The 20,140-nt window shown below is 40.7% G+C and overlaps 1 protein-coding gene across 1 annotated transcript in view; it reads right to left on the reverse strand.

Annotated features, from left to right (window-relative positions):
• Positions 1 to 723: 723 nt before the first annotated feature.
• Positions 724 to 20,140, reverse strand: part of mllt10 (MLLT10 histone lysine methyltransferase DOT1L cofactor) — a 41,820-nt gene continuing 22,403 nt past the window's right edge. The window contains 10 exon segments of the mRNA XM_018702008.2: positions 724 to 3,285; positions 3,669 to 3,759; positions 4,063 to 4,086; positions 4,330 to 4,625; positions 4,755 to 4,810; positions 5,257 to 5,406; positions 6,489 to 6,682; positions 7,879 to 7,957; positions 10,941 to 11,058; positions 15,040 to 15,200. Of these exon segments, the coding sequence (XP_018557524.1) occupies positions 3,001 to 3,285; positions 3,669 to 3,759; positions 4,063 to 4,086; positions 4,330 to 4,625; positions 4,755 to 4,810; positions 5,257 to 5,406; positions 6,489 to 6,682; positions 7,879 to 7,957; positions 10,941 to 11,058; positions 15,040 to 15,200 (1,454 nt within the window). The 3' untranslated portion in view covers positions 724 to 3,000.

Genomic DNA, 20,140 nt, shown 5'->3' on the forward strand with positions numbered 1-20,140 from the left:
TCTCTTCCATCATTTTCAGTGTAATTAATGCCATACAATACAAACCAGGTAAGTCTCTTCTCTCCAAACAATTTCACACAATCTTTATTGGCAATTTTAACATTAACAGGCAATTTCTTTGTTCATTCTAATGTTTATTCTAACCAAAGAACCTTTTTTTATAAAAATCTAACCAATCAGCTAATAGGTCAAAATTAATGCCTGATCAGAAAAAAATGTTAATTTTAAATGTATATACTTTTGCACAGAATTTAGCTAACACGTTATATATGTGGCGTTATTTATAGGTGTGTTTGTATTATACTATTTTTTGCAAATGAAGTATGTTGTGTGAATGAATTTGAAAAGTTATTTGATTCTATTTAAGGGTGTTGTTTTAACATCTGTCCAGATGAAAATCTGACTCATTTATTGTACTATAGTGCACTTTTTCACTTATCAATCATCACTTACCCAGTCAAACAAACTATAAAATACTGCCATTTTAAAAACTTTTTTTTTTGTTTTTGTTTTATTGCTTAAAGACGATTAAAATCACTGGAAACATTAGTTACATCTGGTGTATGTGCTGGAATATTTTGTATTAATTCAGATATCAGTGGCTCAGTGTTGTGTACATAAATTGACTTAAGACTACAGGAGAACACTTATAATTAATGGAACAAATTTACAGTTAATGTAAACTTTTAACTTACTCCTTCATATTTTAAAAAAATCGAATGCTTCTGTTACATTATCCAGAGTGTTTCTTTATTTTGGTGTTTTGAAATACAATGTCAGATTTTCTTCCCCTCCCCATTATTTTCCACTTGTACAAAACTGATCCAAACAAATGTGTGCACAGATGAAAACACGGTGCCCAGAGTATAAAATGACTTTCTCATCAATAAAATGGTGCAAAACTTAAAAAAGAAACACAATGTCCCTGCACATATAAAAATAAATTAATACTTTGTGTGTCCAGTCACTGTCAACCTTTTTGTCTGGTCCTAAAGATTCACACACACAAACTGAGGCTTCATTGGCTTTCCTTCACACCAGCGTGGCCAATCACAATCACTTATGTACACTGACGACCAATGAGAAAGGTCTATATACACTTAACGAGGTAAAAACTGTGCCACTGAACATCCCCTCAACCTGACACACTTCCTCCCCCCTACAAAAAGCTATATACAACCACACCCCCTTCCCAATCAGCCAACAAGTAGCTTCTAGCTTTCAAACACATGACACAGAGAAAAAGTCATTAAAAGGGGTTACAGCAAGAAACTAAAGACAAAACTTTACACAGTAGTACAAAATGATGTTAAATTGCATCACCAGCGGGCTTTTAAAATATATCATCTTATGCCCATTACACAAACAAACTCCAAATAAATAAAAAGCTCAATACAAATTGGCTTTGATAGAAGAGAATGCAGCAGAATAATAATTCCTGGTTTTATTAAAGAGACGGCACGTCCAGCCTGACTTGACTAAGTGTTTTTGTAATCTGTTGCCTTAGCAACGCAGCTTAATTACCAGTAGCGTTGAGAAGAATTGGGGCAGAGTGACAGGGACACAGGTAAAAAATAAAACAAAATAAAATCCCGCCTCGCCCACCCCCCACTTGGCCTCAGGCACTTTGGGCTTGGACCCTGATCGGCCAGTCCTGACTGTTGTGGGTTTTTTTTAAGTGGGCCGCTGCTTGTCGGCCCTGTTAGGTCCTGATAGGCTGGTCCTGCTTGAGAGGTAGGTGCAAGCAGGGGGCTCAATCAGGAGGATGAAATGTAACGACTTCCACGCGCTGACAACCAACTGCATAATTTCTCTTTGTGAGTCTGTGCTGTGTGGATTAAAGCATCCCACTGAACATTCAACTTGCCGTTTTTTTTTTTTTTCTTTCCTTTTTTTGTGTGTAACATTTCACTTCCCTGAGTGAGCCCCCTGTTTCTGGCCCAGAGAAGAGACAGTGAAAAGCAAGGCTTCTGCGGTGACCGTACGAGGCTTGGCTCACTGACATTAATGGATCTACACAAAACGGAGTGAAAGAGACACGGGGAGAGAGGCGACAGCGAGAACATGTGGGATATTTTCACAAGCCTCTCACCCAATATTCCCCTCAGGACCGCTGTGAGACAGATGTCAAACATACATCTGCTACTGTTAAGTTTTGTGGTAGGGATTTGGAGTTTTTTTTAAATATATTGTTAATGTATCTGCTTTTCTTTTATGTTTGTAGTTGTGTGTGTGCTAGCTTGTGTGCCGAAAGCACAACTCTGGTAAGCTGAGGCCCCTGAGAGAGTGAAACAGCAGAGAGACCAGACTGAGAGGGATGTGAGCGGAGAAGCAGAGAGAGAGAAATGGAGGGATGAAGGGGGGACATGACACAGCAACAAGAGAAAAAAGAGAAAGGTGAAGAAGCACAGGGATGAGATTAAGAAAACATTGAGAAGCTAGTTAAAGGAAGCTGATCTGTTAGACAACTCACCTGTTGAGATAAGAACAGATACACCATGTGCTCTGGTGCTACATACCCGACGCTAACATACGCTAACTTACTACCAGTGATATCAAATGAAAATCATTAATCTGAACAGTGACAAAATAAGAACCTGAAGCAGCACTAAAGCTAAGAAGTAAGAAATCTAAAACTGGATGGAAATAAATAGTACAAATTTACACAAACTGTTGTGTAAAAACTGAAACCTGACAAAAATAAACCTGACTAAGTCAACTAAAGTTGGTGACTGCAAAAGACAAAAAATGACTCAATTCTTATTCTTGTCTTCTGTTTTCACTCACCACAGTGTAAATAATGGTCTTTGCTGGTACAGTAATGTATCAGCACAGGCCATTATAAGGAGTAATCTACCAGGACATAGATTTTTCTGCTGCCAAAGTTCTCATCACTGAACAACAAAGTTGACCAACAGGCTGATCTCCCGAAAACTCTGCATATTTATTTAAAAAAAAAAAAACAACAACCAAAAAACAAAAAGAAAAGAGCATCTGCCGTCATGTCTTCTCCTGCCCTGCGACGCCCACAGCCTTCTCGGTTAGCCGCGGCTTCTGCGCCCCCGAGGCGTGCGCGTCAGCGTGTGCGTGCTGCAGAGCCAGGAAGGGGTTAGCAGTGATGGCGCCTTGGCCCTGGCTCTGGGCGCTGGGCAGCAGGTTGTTGATGGGCAGCTGAGTGGAGGAGAGTGGGATGGAGGGAATCTGCGCAGAGGAGGAGAGGGACTGCAGCTGCTGGAGGTCCTGCTGCTGCTGCATCAGTTGGTAGAGCAGCACCTGCTGCTGCTCCTGGTAACGGGAGGAGAGAGGGAGGGAGGGGAAGAACCAAAGATGGATAGGGAGGGGAGAGGAAATAAGGAGCAAGAAATTTGGATAAAATTAAAGTTTCAGACAAGAGAGATGGAGTGGTAAAGATGGGATGGAGCCGAGGGAAAAGTGTTAAAGAGGAGGGATGAGAATGAGAGATAAAGCAGAAAAAAGAGTGGAGAAAAGTGGGGTGAGGAGGAGCAGGCGGAGAAAAAAAGAATTATTAAGCTTGGCGATTCAGGCCATTGTTCAAAGGAAAATTGTTGCTCAGTGTCTGTGTGTGTTTAACTGTGTGTGATAGTGACGATGGCAGTGAGCATTTGCAGGTCTGCCTCAGTGTGTGTGCGTGTGTGTGTGTGTTGTACCGCTGAAGGCTGTGAGGACAGCAGCTGCTGGAGCTGATGCTGCTGGAGGAGGAGTCTGTGCTGCTCAGACAGCAGGCCAAGCCGCGCAGCGCTGAGACAAAACACAACTCACAGTCAGACAAACACAATCAACACTGTCTGCACAACATCAGACTTAGACAGTTAAATGCTAAAACACTACTCTCAAAACGTTAGAGGTTTACACAGGAGACAAAAACTGCTGACAGCAACAAACAATAACTAAATATGACAAATTATGAATTTATCCTGAAGAGTAAGCGTGTATTGTTTTTGTAATATTATAAAGAAAAAACTCTATCTTAAATATCTTAAACAATTTCACCCTACAAAACACAAGAAAACAGAGCTACTGGTGAACTGACTTCTGTCTCACCTGTTCTTACTAGTGGCTGAGCTGCTAGAATCCAACACGCAAGCAAAAGGAAACACAAAGGAGAGGACCCAATAAAGTTCACATTCAAACATCTTAAGAAATGAAGAGATGAAGCTGGCGGGCAAACACGTTCTCTGACATTTTAAAACGATTCTGGTCTGGATGTGATGAGACGACAGAGGAGCTGACAACTAAAATGCCGAAAATTTAGGGCTATTGGTACAGTCATTATTTCTGTAACACACTGTAGGATGGCTTCATATTTACCTGTTATTGACGGGCAATGTGACGCCAGTAGCTGCTCCCGTAGTGTGAGTGTGCGGGCTGGCGGTGCCCGCTGGCGTCTGGATGACCCCGTTTAGCGCCCCTACGATCCCCCCCATGCCCAACGCGCTGCCTGCGCCGAGTGCGCCCATCAGCCCCGCCACCCCACCCAGCCCCGCCGGGTTCGCCCCCACGACGCCGTTGAGCTGCGGCTGGGGCGGGCTCTGGGAGACGGAGGGAGGGGTGGAGAGAGAGGAGGTGGAGCCACTACTGCTGTGGCCTCCACATGACGTACTGTCCTGAGAGGCACAGGGATAAACGCCGGCAATGACAACTCCTCCATTCATAATCCATTTTAACTTGACTAACACATTTATCTCTAAGTGTACTATCTCGTGTGAGATGATGAGGTGTGTTGTGTTTCTTACCTGAGCTGCAACAGGTAAAGACGAGTCAGCGGCTCCAAGCTGGGCTCCTTTCACATCTGCAACACAAATGAACAGAGATATAGATTCTTTCTGTGTCTAGTTATGTATGCATTAGGGCTGCAACTAATGATTACTTCCATCGATTCATTTCAATGATTTTTCAGCTGATTATTAGCTGGGTTAATCAATAATTGCTTAGTCTATTCAATGTCAAAGAAAGAACCCGTCAATCACAAATTCTGGAAGCCCGTGGTGACACCTTTAGCCACTGGGAACCAGGAAATAGTTGCTAAAGATTAATCAGTTATTAAATTTTACTCTCATGAGGTTTGCAGTAAGGCAGGAAGTGTACGTGTGTTCATTATGATGCTTTTTTCCCAACACAATCTTTAGCTACCTTTCTCAAATAAACGAGTCACTACGACTGCAAATTACCTTTCCAGTCGTCTTTATTTCACTATAAATCATTCACCTTGAGCTGTGAAAGTGTATGTGCACGTACCAGAGGAGGCGGTGGTGGGGGTGAAAGGCACTGATAGCTGAGCGCTGAGAAGCTGCAGTCTCTCTTTCTTCATGGTCAGAGTTTTAATCTGCTCCTCCAACCGCCTGTTCTCCTCCTGCAGCTGGTGGAGAGACTTCAACATCCCCACCACTGACAAAGAAAGAAGGAGAGAAAGAGAGAGGGATAAGAGTAAGAAAACTGGTCAGAGTATCTGAGTGTAGTGTAGTGGCGGCAATTTCTGCTTCCTGCTAAAATGTTTTGTAATCGCCCTGGTCTGGAGTTTTCAATTTACGGCTCATCTTTCCCGATTGAGAGAAAATGCCATCAAATTTCCACCAATGAGAATAAGGATCATCCCTGTCATGGTCAAGTCAGAATAGGCTTTTCAAACTTGAGCAAATTCAAATACAATATAGATGTAATGTGTTATACTGCCGAGATGGAGCAGAATTGGAGTGATTTTTTCACAAGCACCAACATTCTGACTCTCTGAAAGGCCAATCCTTCCTTAAGGCAAAACCACGCACCTCTGCTCAGCCTCCACACAGCTCTGCTCAAACGCACAGTGACTGATTTGACAGATATACTCTACAGGGAGGTCAGAGGTCAAGATCAGCTACACAACAGTGACCCTGGTGCCTGTACAGACTCAGTGCAATGCTCAAGGACGGCTCAGTCAAGAGGAGGATTTGCCGACACAGGAACTTAAACCTGACTCGTGCGTTTGAAGGACGACCTTTCCAACAACTAGGCCAGCGTCCCCTTTTTCATTTTCACTTTATTGATCCCTGAAGAGATGTTCAGATAGGCAGATAACTGACGAGAGATCGACAGACACAGCAGTCACAGATAATGTGAGAAAGTGACTGAAAGGGGGGAGAGGTGGAACGGCAACAGCTGGAAGCAAAGAGGTGATGGATCAATTGGTAGGAAGAGAGAAATGAGGCAAAATGGTAAAAAGGGAAATAATGATTGGCTGCAAAGTGTGTGAGTGTGTGAGTGTGTGTGTGTTGTACCTCCGTAAATTAAAAAAAAAGTTATATTCCTCTGAGTAAAGCATGGAAATATTACTGTTTTGATATCAAAGCCCAGAGTCAGGTATTGTATCAACACTAATATTGAAAAATCTCGAACTGATACCCAGCCCTCTGTGGGAGTGCGTTCTTGCGCGTCTTTGGGAGTGTGTTTCAGTGTGTGTGTGTGTGTGTGTGTGTGTGTGTGTGTCCTCTCACCGTCTCCTTGCGCTCCCTGCTGCAGCAGGAAGCTCTGCCCCTCGTTCCACTGCCTCTCCAGGAGCTGCTCTATGCTGGTGGCCACTGGCGGCAGCGTCTCCCCGCCGCTCGCCCCCACCCCTAGCAACCCCAGACCCGGCCCCGGCAACGACCCCGAGGAGTCATAGCGGATCTGCAGGCCACCAATGGGAGAGCTGAATGGAGGGAGAGAGAGTGAGAGAGATAGAGAGAGAGAGACAGCATGGATAGAGAAGGAGAAATAGAGAGGTCAATAGGGAGATTAACGACCCAACATAAACGTCAGACAAACATAGACACTGCTGGCTATAAAACTACATCAATTTGTTGTTACAGTGGTCTTTAATGAAAAGGGGCCAGGCTTTCTGTCTGTGTGTGTGAGTGAGAGAGAGAGAAAGGCGTGGAGAGAGAGAGAGAGAGGAAGAAAAGAGGACACACAAGAGGGAGAGAGACAGAAAAAGGGAAGTGGACTGTCTTGGTGCGATAAATCTCGGTGTGTGTGCGGAGACAATCTGTTGAGTGTGAAAGAGGGGAAATGAGGGACAGCAGGAGAGGAGAGAAAAGACGGAATGAAGGGAGCGTAGTGTGGGGAAAAGTAAGAAACGGGCTGCAGTGGCAAGACTTTTCTACTTTTGAATCACACTGCAATGTCATACTGAGTTTTTGAGTGTCAATATCATAGCATTAACCAAGAAATGTAACACTAAGTGGGGAAAAAATATTTATTAAAATGTTAACATTTATTATGTTAAATGTGCAATTGAATAGGAAATCTAACATTTTCTCTGTCACAATATTTTGCTATAACAATATTCTCTTTTAAAATTAAATGTCAGCCATTCCCACTTGAATTATTTATCTTAAACACAAGCCATGAAATAATACAGGTGCAGTGTCCATGATAAAAAATGTCACCAACCTCATCAAGTGAAATTATCCATCCCACAAAGAAGTAGAAACAAACAAAAATGGATCTGCATCATCAATATTCCCATCCTGACAGATCCATGCAAATATTCCCAAATGCAGAAGATGCAGAAAATCACTAGACTGTCCTTCCATGTGGTGATTAAAAAAAAAAAAATCTAACTGGAGTTGAAGGATGGTTACCACCTTCAAAAACACAAGTTATCGTTGGCTGAGAGAGCGAGAATTGCCTGTAGGGGTAAGAGGGAAAGGGAGAGTGTGTATGTGTGTGTGTGAGGAGTGAGAGGAAGAGAGAGGAGACGAGGGGCCAGCAGAGGGAAAAGCAGAGAGGGGGGGATGGGTGACGGAGGGGGGCCAGAGAGGAATGTAAAAATGGGGAGGGATTTTTTTGGGGGGGTTCTGTGTGTGTGTGTGTGTGTGTGTGTGTGTGAGAGTATGTACTCACCGCGGGGTGGTCTTGGGAGAAGCTCTTATGGAGAAGCCCTGAGCTCCGACGCTGCTGCTGCCGTCTCCAACCTCCTGATCTGCACGCACGCACGCAAACACACACAGAAAATCAATTGGACATCTAAGAACACGGCTACGCTAAGCTGGCTGAAGTTGAAAACGCTTTGAGTTTTTTTTTTTTTTTTTTTTTTTTTTTAAATGACGTGCATCCACACAGGAATCTTCAGGTCATTTTTGTAAAGATCTCCGTTTACACTTAAACACCAACAAAAAATCTCTTCTGTGCCATCTTTAGTTTGGCAAACAACAAAACTGGGCACCACAGCCAACATGTAGCAGGGAATGAGAAACGGAGTCTATACTGGGTTAAACCTCTGTTCTGCACCCTCCTAGCTGAACTCACAGTTTAGTTCTCATTTACATATTTTTCTGTTTCTGCTGTCAAACAGTTTTTTGATTGTGGCTTATAAAATCAAACAGTATTTCCTGCACTATTGTTCCAAGATGTCAGTCATATCACTGTTATGACTGTAAAGTGGTTTGACAGAGTCATCTAAAATTTAGCCTGACACCTGTGTTGACAACAGGCAAGATTACAGTAAGAGCTGGAAGTTACATAAAAATGTCTTCTGTATGAGAATTGCTTATAAATATGACTTTCAGCTGAGGACAAGTTTCAGAAGTCCAGCACATTACCTCTGGTTTTAAATCCCCAGCTGTAAAATACATTTACTTCAACTCTGCATCTGGTGTTGACAATATATTTGCACCACTGCTCCCAAATCCCAAATAGGTCTGTTTTAAACATTTATTTGTACGTGAATGACTTTTTAGCAAACAGATATGTTTATTTGTTCAAGCAGTAATTAAAGGAAAATACTGGTTGATTTTGTAATTATTACTTTTTTTTTTTTTTTACACATACAGGGTTTGTGGGACACCACAACAATAAGGAATCTCAAGAAAACACAGGGTTTAACTTCACTGCCACACAGCCCTAACTAGGCTAATGGTACATCATTTTCCTAAAGCTCAGTTGTCTTCATCCACACTAGAACACACTGCTGTTGTGTTCTGATTTATCCACTCTGTCACAATTTGCTCACCCAAAAACTCTACAGACAGCCAGTATGGAGAAAAACTTCAAATGTAGTCTTTAGTAGTATGGATGCACAGTAATACTCTGCAACCTACAAAACTCTCTCTCTTCCTTTGTATCTCTTTCACACACGAACCTTCATTCAAACTGCATGTGCATTTCTCCCTCTCTCCCTCCACCTTCTCTATCTCCTCCCTCTGGGCCCCTGGCCAGACGCTTCTTTTCATTTTCCTCAGTGGGAGTAATGAATCACACATGCACACACACACAAATGCACACTTTTGCATTTACACACTCACACTAACTCCCCTCTACTTAAGACAGTCAATCCCAGCTTTTACCCCCACCAGGTCACCACTCTAGTCCCTTGCTTGCCTTCTTTTTCAAGTCCCTTTTCTCTCGTAACCCTTTCCGTCCTGGCACCTCCCTCCAGACACTCAAAAGCAAAGAGAAAGGACTGCCAAAGTAAACAGGCTTCATGCATACAAACACATGCACACCTTGCATGTTTGTGCTCACATGACCCTTACTGGTTGACAAACATAACTTCACGCTGGTGTAGCTGTACACACGTGCTGTATATGATAGTGTGTACAACTTCACTGCAAGGAAACATCGATGTTCACTAGGGCTGCATGAAGATGATTTCTATATATTGATTTGGGGTGAGACAATAAGCTGGTTAATTGTTTAGTCAATGACAGAAAATGTATATGCAACTATAATAAGCGTAATTAATTGTTTTAGTCATTTTTAAAGCAAAAAGCCAAATATTCTCTGGCTTCAGTTGCTCAAATGTAAAAATTGGTGCTTTCTCTCTGTAAATTGAATTTTTTGGGGTATTGGTAATGTTGTTGGGACAAAACAAGACAACTTCTGAGAAATTATTTCAGGCATATTTTCCTGTTTTTTTGACATTTTAAGGAAAATAATAAAATTATTAATCAAGTAACTAGCAGATTAACAGACAATGATACTGATGTTAAAGAAATTAGGAACACAATTATATAAAATAGGAAAAAAGCAGACAATCGTGGCATTAGTGCTGATTGTTCACACACATCAAAAATTGTGCTTAGTAAATTAAAACTAATATTTATCTAGTCCAAAGCTAATATTTATCTATGAATTGAAAAGTGGCAAAAGTTGCTGCTATGGCGTGACAATTTGTTTCCAACACCACCAAACTTTTTTTTTCCCAAATAAAACCTGCCTACTCTCTATCTGTTGCACACCACCCCACACCCACCCACACACACACACACACACGTGCACACACACACAAACACACACGTGCACACACAGAGCCCTATGCCCCCCCCTGTCATTCAGCCTGATTAGTGAGTTGACCTGCAGGTCAGGGTGGATCTGGCTCTGATGACTGCTGACCGGCAGCAGGAACTACCTACCTTCCTCCTCCTCCTCCTCTTTACTCTCTCTTCTTTTCTCTTGCTTCTCTCCACTCTGTTCAACCAGATGTCTTGTATCAGGAAGTGGCTCCTCTGATTACCAAAGCCACCACTTATTCCCTCATCAGCTCTTCTGCACTGGACAAACAACAAACCAGCTCTTTTCTACTGTAGCAGCTCCTGAAGGCACAATCCTGGCCTCCTCTGCTCCTCTCTCACACCACCACGTTAACGAAACCCTCCTCTTCCTCTCACACTGGCCACAACTTAGAGGCAAGTTGTATGTTTTACATGTAAATTACATGTGTATGAGCCGAGCACTGTATTTGTTTGTGCACGTGTGACAGAGTAAGGGTGAGAGAGGGGGAACATTTGAGCCTTGTAACTGGAGCTGAGAGGGAGGAGCTTGAAAATATCACGAGTGCTGACCCTTGACCTCTCTGAGGGACCAAGGGGGTGTGACCTATCCATTATCTCCCTCTCTTTCTCTCTCTAACACACATGCATACTTTTGTCACATGCGCACAAATGCTTACAAACACGTTTGCATACCTGCTGGTGAGGCCTCGGACTGGGCGATGAGTGCTGCCATGGCCGAGTTGGGGTTCAGCCTGTTGCCGAACATATGGGAGGGAGCAAGGTTAAAGATGGACCCTGGCAGGCCGCTCACCTGTAGACAAAGGGACAGATAGAGAGAGCTGTAAACCACAAGAAACCATGTTTTTCTGTGATTTGAATCATAGTTATTATCACTTAACAGGCAGTTGTTTTTAAAACATTTTCTCCTATATTGGACAGCTGGAAAGAGACAAACAGGAAGTGACAGCGAAGAAATAATATCCCCAAACACTGAAGTTATACTGATTGTGTCTTAACCACTTTGCTGTCAGGATGCCCCAACAGGGAGTTTTTAAATCTTATGAAATCAATATGAAGCGATGCCTCAAGTGGCAAACTGCTTCAATAAAATGATGGGGACATTTTATTAAAACAAGTAAAACAAAACAAACTGAATTAAATATATTTTTAGGACTACAACGTACTGAATTATTAATGTAATAATTAGTTTTTGTGATGGATTTATCTGACAATTATTTTCTTCCATTTATCAAGTAATAGTTTAGTGTATAAAATACCACAAAATAGTGAAAAATGCCCATTATAAGTATCCAGAGTACAACAGTGCCAAACACAAATTAACTGAGCTTATGGTGATTTAAAAAAACAAAACAAAAACAAACAGCGGATTTTTTAGGGATTTTTGCTTGATAAATGAGTGATTAATAGATTATCCAAATTGTTGTTCATTAATTTTCTTTAGATTTCATGTCAATTCTCTCTCTCTCTCTCTCTATATATATATATATATATATATATATATATATATTATATTTATTTTTTTTTTCCCCCCTTAAATAATCAATGTAATTCTTGAACTGCAGCAAAGCAATGTACCTATGTATGAGCAGAAATTTTAGTTAGTGAACTGATATTTAAAATCACATATTCCATGTTGGTGTTGGTGGATATTTCATGGTGTCAGCTACAAGCGTTCACTTAATTTGAATTACATTTATTTAGAAGTCTGACTGGTATGTTGTTACACATTTAATGACACTGAATCCAAAGCTGAGAATCAATCTGATCAATCTGGTTTTAAATGTAAATTCTCTGGTCGCTCCCATTGATTTTGCCTTGTCACAAAGCATCTACAAATGATTTCATGCCAGTGAATCTCAGTTGGATCTGGAAAAAATATCAGAATGTGAATTTAACAACACCTTATGATCATTTAATGTACAAAAAAAAAAAAAAAGGTATATTATGAATCCACAACTCATTATTCAGTTACACACACGGGACTCACGAGTGCCTCGGCACCCTGACGGTACGCTGACATGCTGACAAAGTGTTTCTGATGCATAGAGTTTAATCCAATTAAGGCATTTCCCAAATAAGGGCCGTGGAGTGAAGGGTGGGGTGGGGTGGGCTGTGAGTGAGGATAGTGAGGGTGGAGCATGAGGACAGGAATCAGGTGTACAAAATGGCTGACTGTTTTGGTTGCTCAGGAGTAAAACTACAACCAAAGCATGTGACACCACAGAAAACTGATTAAAGTGTGGATGTTGTTCTTTCATAATACATGGCAAATGCTCAGGAACTCTGTCATTTCTAGCCAAGCTGAAACGCATAAAGAGATGTTAATTTTTTATAGAACAAAAAGTCATTAATTTGTGTTAAAAAAACATTCTTGAAATGAGCTGAAATAGTCAGGTTTACTACACTATCAAAAAAACAGACATTTTGATGATGATGCGCAGAAAAACTGAAAAATGTCCACATTCAATTACACACAAGCCAAAATATAAAAACAAAGCTTTAATGAGTTAACACAAATCCTAGGATTGTCTTTTTGTCCTACTGCTTCGGGAGTCATTCCTATCCTAGTGTTCAAATTAAGGGTGTGTGGGGGGAAAAAAACTACAAAGCCATTCTCTCCTATTACAAATTCATGGAAGTGGTATGTCTAAAATAATAAAATCTGGAAAACATCCTGGAAATTCCCATCCCTGTTGAATGTTAAATTCAAAGAAGGAACCTGTTCCCTCTGTCCACCACCCCCTCACTGAAATGACTTCAGATTTTTCTTTAAACCCCCCCCCCCCCCGCCTTCAGTGCCATAATCCAGCCCCCTCTCCCATCAACATTCATTTTTCATTTACATTCATTTTTCATTCAAAGTCTCTCCCGGACTCCCTTTTCTCTGTCCTGGGCTGATAGCCAATAACAGTAGGCTGAGAGTCTGCTAGCGGACTGAAAATAGCAAATGGTCTCTGTCACTCACACACACATACACACACACTGAGGGAAGCTTGTTGTTGGCATCCCTCTATTGTTGCGTAATTTCTGCAGACTTGATTCAGAGTGTGTGTGTGTCCCAGATGCCCAGAGGCGTGCATCAGACTGTACAAGGTAACACATACCTTTTTTTTTAACAATCTGGTGTGACAAAATGAAGGAGAAAAAAATCTTTCTGTGCTTAAATCTCCATCACTCTTGCTTTCTGCTGCTCAATTTTTGTCCTTTTTTCCTCTCTCACACACACAAATATACACACACAAAAACATAAACATCTACAGCCCAAACTCCTCCTACACATGCTACAAAGAAGCGTGATATCCTGTGCTTCCCTGGGCCTCCTGTCCTCTATTATATGTGCTGAACAGAGAGGAACGGGAAAGATGAAGGCCAGGCCAGCGAATTCAAGGCATGAGTGCAACCCCCCAACACACACACACACACACACACACACACACACACACACACACACTAGCCCCGACCCCTCCTACCCTCCATCTATCCCTCCATCCCCACTGTGGTGCTTGTCAGATGTCATTACATCACAGGACAACGGAGGGAGAAAAAGAGAAATGGATGGGGACAGAGAGAAGGAAGGGTCGAGGGTGAGAAAAAGTGTGTGTGTGTGAGAAAGAAAGAGAGGTAGTGAGTGGACACGGGAGAAAAATGGATCTGGGTGGACAGAGACGGAGCGTGGGCTTTGGGGAGGTTTTGAAAGGACAGACACTGGGGTCAGTGATTGAAGATGAGTTTTTTTTTTCTTTTTAAGAGACAGAGGCAGTGATTACGAGAGGGGGATGAGCTGATCAAGTTAGAGCTAACACCCTCACTTTTAAATCTGAGTGTATTTAAATCAGTGGAATACATCACACACAGAAATTGCAGTCTTGAGTCTGAGCGTCACCATAATTAATTTTAATCTGGATAAACCTGCTAAACTGTTGCTTCCACATCTGATATTTAAATGGGAATATGTTTAATGTCTTTAACAAATTCCCAAACATTTCAAATAAACCCAAGATAAAAGAAGATCCAAGAAGCCTGGATTTTGGACCCACTTTGTGACATAATGAATAGTGAATTAGTGCTTTCACAGGTTTGCCCATGAGTGTTTTTTTCACTATTCTCCACATTAATGGACATGATGGAAATCATAATAGTGAGTGTGTATTACAACGTTACTTTGCCAAGGTGGTTTTTCCACGATTTTATTATGTTGGAACTTCAATATCTATTTTTTTCTAAAGGAAAATGTGTGTTAGATCCCTATGGAGTAATAAAATTTCAACATTTAATATTAGAATACAGACCCTGTCCACTATGGTCAGTGGTTACTGAATTAGGCAGCAGAGTCATAGATGCTTCAACTGAAATTCTCAGACACTTTTCTTTGTGCTCTGTATAAACCAGAAAGAGCCAACGATCAGCCCAGCTACAGAAAAACTCACTGAGAAAACACAATCTACACAAGATCAGGCACACACATTTCACATATAATTAACATGATTAACATGCAGTGGATTAGTAATAGCGCTGAGAGATTTGTGCGGAAGACTTTTAATTAGCGTACTTTGGTTTATTTGTGTTCCCACTGTGTATCTGCACTTCAGCTCAAAGATGCGAGAGATGTGGGTGAACTGACAGATGTAGTGGGTGTTGAATGAAGAGAGAGGGCGTGTGTGTTTCTGTGTGGAAGAAAGAGAGGTAGAGTGTGTTTAATGAGTGTGTATTTTTGCGTGAGACTGAGGAGGACAATTACAGTTTCTAGCACAGGTTGCGTGTTTGAACTCACGTGTGTGGAGGCTGTGCTGGTTAGCGGTGCGGTGGCGGTGAACGGAGAAGGAGGGGCTAGTGAGGGCACGGGCTGCTGTTGCTGTGACAACTCCGAGTTGGCTCCGCCCACGGCGACAACTCCTGTCCCCGACGATGACCCATCGGCACCAGAGAAAACACCTGTGGACAAATCAGAGATAAGACATTAACATTATTATTGTTCCTTGCATTTTATAGGAATATTGTTTGACATTTGTTGCTATAGCGACAATAATTATTACAGAATGAAAAGTACAGGTGCATACAATACAATTAATGAAGGCTAAATTCCATTTAGCTGTTTCAGTGTCACTATCAGCTTGCTGGGACTCAAACAAAACACAGCCATTATTAATGCTATTTGTCCCTGACAGCTCTAAAATTCCTTTGAGATTCTTCCCATGGGTTTGATGATCGGTACATGTATATGTATCACACACAACTTAGGTTAAACATATTTCACTTGGATAATGGAAGCCTGTCATGTAATGAAAAATGTCCTTTCATAACAAAAAATTGTGACATTATAACATGACTCAAACAAGCTACTGATCTAGTGAGTTAATAAAATCCAAAAATGTCATGGATAGTTAAGTATGCAGTCAGATAATTTGATTTCCTTTAGATAATAAAAACTCTATCTGTTCTAATAAACTCAAGTTCAAATGTACAAAAACACACACACACACATATACACACACACACTGTGCTTGTGACCCAAAGTGTCAAAACTCTACAGATAAAAATCATTCACATTAAGCTTTTACAAACTGGGACAGAGGACAGAGGAGGAAAATCAATCTGCAGATCCTCTCCCTTCAATCATTTGCATTCTCTGAACCTTCTCAGAAAATACACACAATTTTATTCAGCACATTGAAAATTATGAATATTATATCAAACCATATAAGCTCACTCTAAATCACCTACACCGACATATTGCTCTATTTTCACACACCAGTACGCATTCTCATATCTCTTTGCTCTGTCTGTCTTTCTCTCTCCCCCTCCCTCCCCTCACATACCCCTGTGCTCGCCCACTAACCAGGAATAAGCCCTGCCCCTGCCCCCCTTTGACCCCAGCAGAAGGGGGGGGGGATAGGGCCCCTCAGCCCCACAAAAGCCTGAATGGCTCAGGGCAGCACACATTCACTGGGGGAACAAGAGATCTTTGTGCCAGGAGGGGAGGGGTGGAGGGAGAGAGAGGGAGAGCAAGAGAGAGAGAGAGAGAGATACGAACACTACATGGTCCTACATACTATTTATAACGCTTTGTAATATGTACCAGAAAAATTGATACCCAAAGCAGGGCTGCTGAGGCTCAGAGGGCATGTGCTCCTCCAAGATTTTTAGCAGCTGGATTAGAGGCCAAACCAACAGTTTATCAACTCATGCCACTGATGAAATGGGTAGAACACAAAGGGATGGTGACAAAAACAGGAGAAAAAGATGTTATATTGATGTTATAATACAACAATATAGAGGTTAATTACAATATCCCAAAATGGAATGCTACTAATGACTCAGTCTATGTATGGAGTATTTTAATGCTCCACAATGAGTGTTTGAATTTTAAGAATTTAATCTCATATTCCTGAACAACCAAAGCAAATGTTGCATTTTTTATGTACACAGGGAATGAAAGTGGAAGTCAAAATGTTAATGCTATTTATAAACCAATGTGTGAATTTCTTACACTTCTTAAATTTTAAGTTTAAATGTATTATACTCTCACTCTCACTTTAAAAAAAAACACTTTAGACTGGAAGTCTTCTAGCTCTACATGTGGTGATTCTTACATTTTGACTGAAAAGCAGGATGAGATGCTCCAGCACAGGTGAAAAAATGTTTATTCATTGCACTTGTATTAATACCATGGTATTAATAAAACTTTTTAAAAGGAAATTAAATAAACTGAAAAATGTTCATCATGTAAATAACAAGGCTATCTTTTATAGCTGCGGAGGAAGTGCAACTATCAATATGTATTTTCTTATTAATTGCTGCCAACTCTGGTGAGAACATTTTCAAATATTACAAAGATTGTGATTCAAACAAACTGATCATTATTTAATTACCACTTCTGATGGGTATTAAAAACTTCCTCTAGGATCAGAAAAGACAAAGAACAACAAACATTTCTCCACACACACACAAGCCTGAGCTTGTAAAACCTATAACCTATCTGTGTGATCAATAATGTTAAGCCCCTGAAGCACAACTGCCTCCATCGCCCAGCCTTCCTGTTCCTTTTCCCTTCCTGCTCAGTGCGTGTGTAAGCTTCAAAAATATCCACCTTGATTAGTTCAAGCTGGTATTATCTCAATGGGAAATCTATGCTGTCTATTTAGAGAGGGTTAAGTCCAATCTAAAAACCAAGTGGATGGCATCATACTCTGTTATTGAACAGTTGAATCAGTGTTTTGACTCACAACTCAGTCCATTGTGTTTTAGAAAGAAATGTCCATTTAGGTAGCAAGACAATGCTGAAAAATACTGCAGACAAAATGTGTATTAGTGTGGATACACCAGAAAGACATTCGTTAGTCTGAGAATTTTCCACCACCAAAGATAAACAGAAATGTATTTAAACATCACAGCAGTGTGTAGAAGGAGCAGAGCTATATTGAGGGCAGTAAATTTAAGTGTGTGTGTGTGTGTGTGTGTGTGTGTGTGTGTGTGCTTGTCCATATGTGTGGGTGTGTGTACTTGTCTGTATGTGCATATCACAAGACATACATGCGTTCGCAATAGACAGATAAAGCTGTGTCAGTCACAGAGTCAACGACAGTTTGACCAAATTCAATAGTCTCAGCTACTATGAGGAGGCAGAACTGAAACAGAACATTCAGGTTTCAGATTGAGGGGCGACTCAACTACTGTAAATAAAACTGAAAATATTCTTGTTTACCACATGAATGTTCTGTAATGTACATGAAAGAGCTGTCACTTTAAAATTGTTTGTTGCTTGTTGCAGAATTTCTGCATAATATGCAAGTGTGTGTGTGTGAGTGTGTGTGTTGTTTTTTTTTCAACCTCTTAATAACCTTTGTATTGCATGAATTGTTTTTCTTTCTTATTTAAATTCATCAAAAATATTTTTAAGCACTCTCAGCCAGAGTGCTCACCCTACTTAAACATATACACTACAACTGAATTGCAGTTGCTTAGAGGAAAAACATTTAATAAAAAAATATGTCACTAAATTTTAGAGTAAAATTTTACAGTGCCCTAAAATATTTATATTAATGAATCGCCACATCATTTCTCATTCTGCTAAATATTTTACTGGTTTTTTAAAGTTTTGCTAATGTGTTTTGCAGTAGTGAGACCCAGCTGCTGATAATTATGATTTCACTAGGACAGTAAGTAAAGCCAAAAAAATAAAAAATAAAAGTCTTATTTCTCTCCTCCCCCTTTTTTGTCATTCTTTTAAACATATACACACACTCCCACTGGCCTGAATAAATTCATGTCCACCTAACATCTTTCCTCCCCCACACACCAAACCCACTGGTGCTCTGGCAGCTTGTCCGTCCCATCAGTGACCCCCATGCAGTCAAACATTAACCTAGCCAAAATCTAACCCCCTGCCTCCCCACCCACCCAACACATATTTATCAGGCTAACTATCTATCCATCAACACGATGGAGTCAGCAGACAGGATTGGGGGTGGGTGGGGGGTGGGGGGGTGAATGCCAAGATCCTCCCCATTACTGCCCTGCATTAACCCTCAGCTAAATATTTACAGTAGGAAGAAGAACACATGATTCTCTCTCTCACTCACACACTCACTCGTTTTCCCTATCTTCTCTCACAAGCTGTGGCTAGGAATCCCGCCACTGCTGCAGGGAAAAGCACATGGACCAAAAACTCAAACAGTTGTGGAATTACTAACAAAATTATCCTCTACAACCACTGCTGTAAAAAATTATATTCAGAGAGCAAACAGCACCAGTCCTCAGGTCTGACTCACTAACTCCTACTTAAAGCTACTTAAACATAAAATATCCACTAAAACACACCTTTGACTGAATATCAACATTTATGGATTATACTTATACTATGAGCAAAACTTAACTATAAATTTTGAGGGTTTGCAATGATGCATACATTTTAATTCACAAGATAGACAGATGTCTCATTACTGTATTTCATGTCATATGTAAATATGGTATGATAAAAGCACTATATCTGTAAAACAAAATTCCTGTTGATGCATTATTAACTCCATAAAACTGGGGTAATAATGAATTTAGAAGCTCACTGATAAAAAGCTATAATGTCCTGATAAAATAATGTCTGTGCCTAAGTTAAAGATTTTTTATTCTGCCTAAGTAAAACCAACACAATAACTACAAATTCACTGTACTATGTGAATCCCCCAATCCAATCAATCTGGCACTGAGTAGTATTGTCCAATATTTATAACAGATTTTGAAGGACAAACATACTATAATAAGATATAATGAATCATTTTAAATGAATAGCACTATTGAAAAAAACATCAACATTTCAGAATTTGGAGTCATCCAAAATCAAAAATTCCAGAGTAACAGACAAAGACAAAGACACACAAAGGTCTTTTATGCAAGAATGTGATTTTAAAATATTAAAAAGACAGGAACAAATTGATGATCATTATCTGATCTCTGAATTTACTGACCAGTGATGGATATTGGTCTGATTAGAGCGTCACACATTATGCCTGTTCACATCCATGTGTGTGTGTGTGTGTGTGTGTGTGTGCACTTGTCACTAATCACACACACACACACACCATCAGCTGCATAAAGCATCAACAGGTGAGGTGTGAATTTGAGGAATGAGCAGAATGCAGGTAAGAGAGACCAGCCTAGAGGCAGGAGAGAGAAACAAAAGGGTGGTAATTCTGGAAGAAAAGGGGAGATGTGGGATGTGAGGGCTGTGCTGAGCCATTTCCATCAGCAGAGGGAAACTCCAAAGCATAAAGACAGTTGCCAAGCAACTGAACACGATGAAAAAAAACAAAAAACAAAAAAAAAAAAAAACACATACAGACCACTTACACGTGTGTGAGAAAATAACACACAGATCTGCA

This window comes from Lates calcarifer, linkage group LG24, assembly GCF_001640805.2.
Source record: "Lates calcarifer isolate ASB-BC8 linkage group LG24, TLL_Latcal_v3, whole genome shotgun sequence".
In the NCBI taxonomy this organism is placed as follows: Eukaryota; Metazoa; Chordata; class Actinopteri; family Centropomidae; genus Lates; species Lates calcarifer.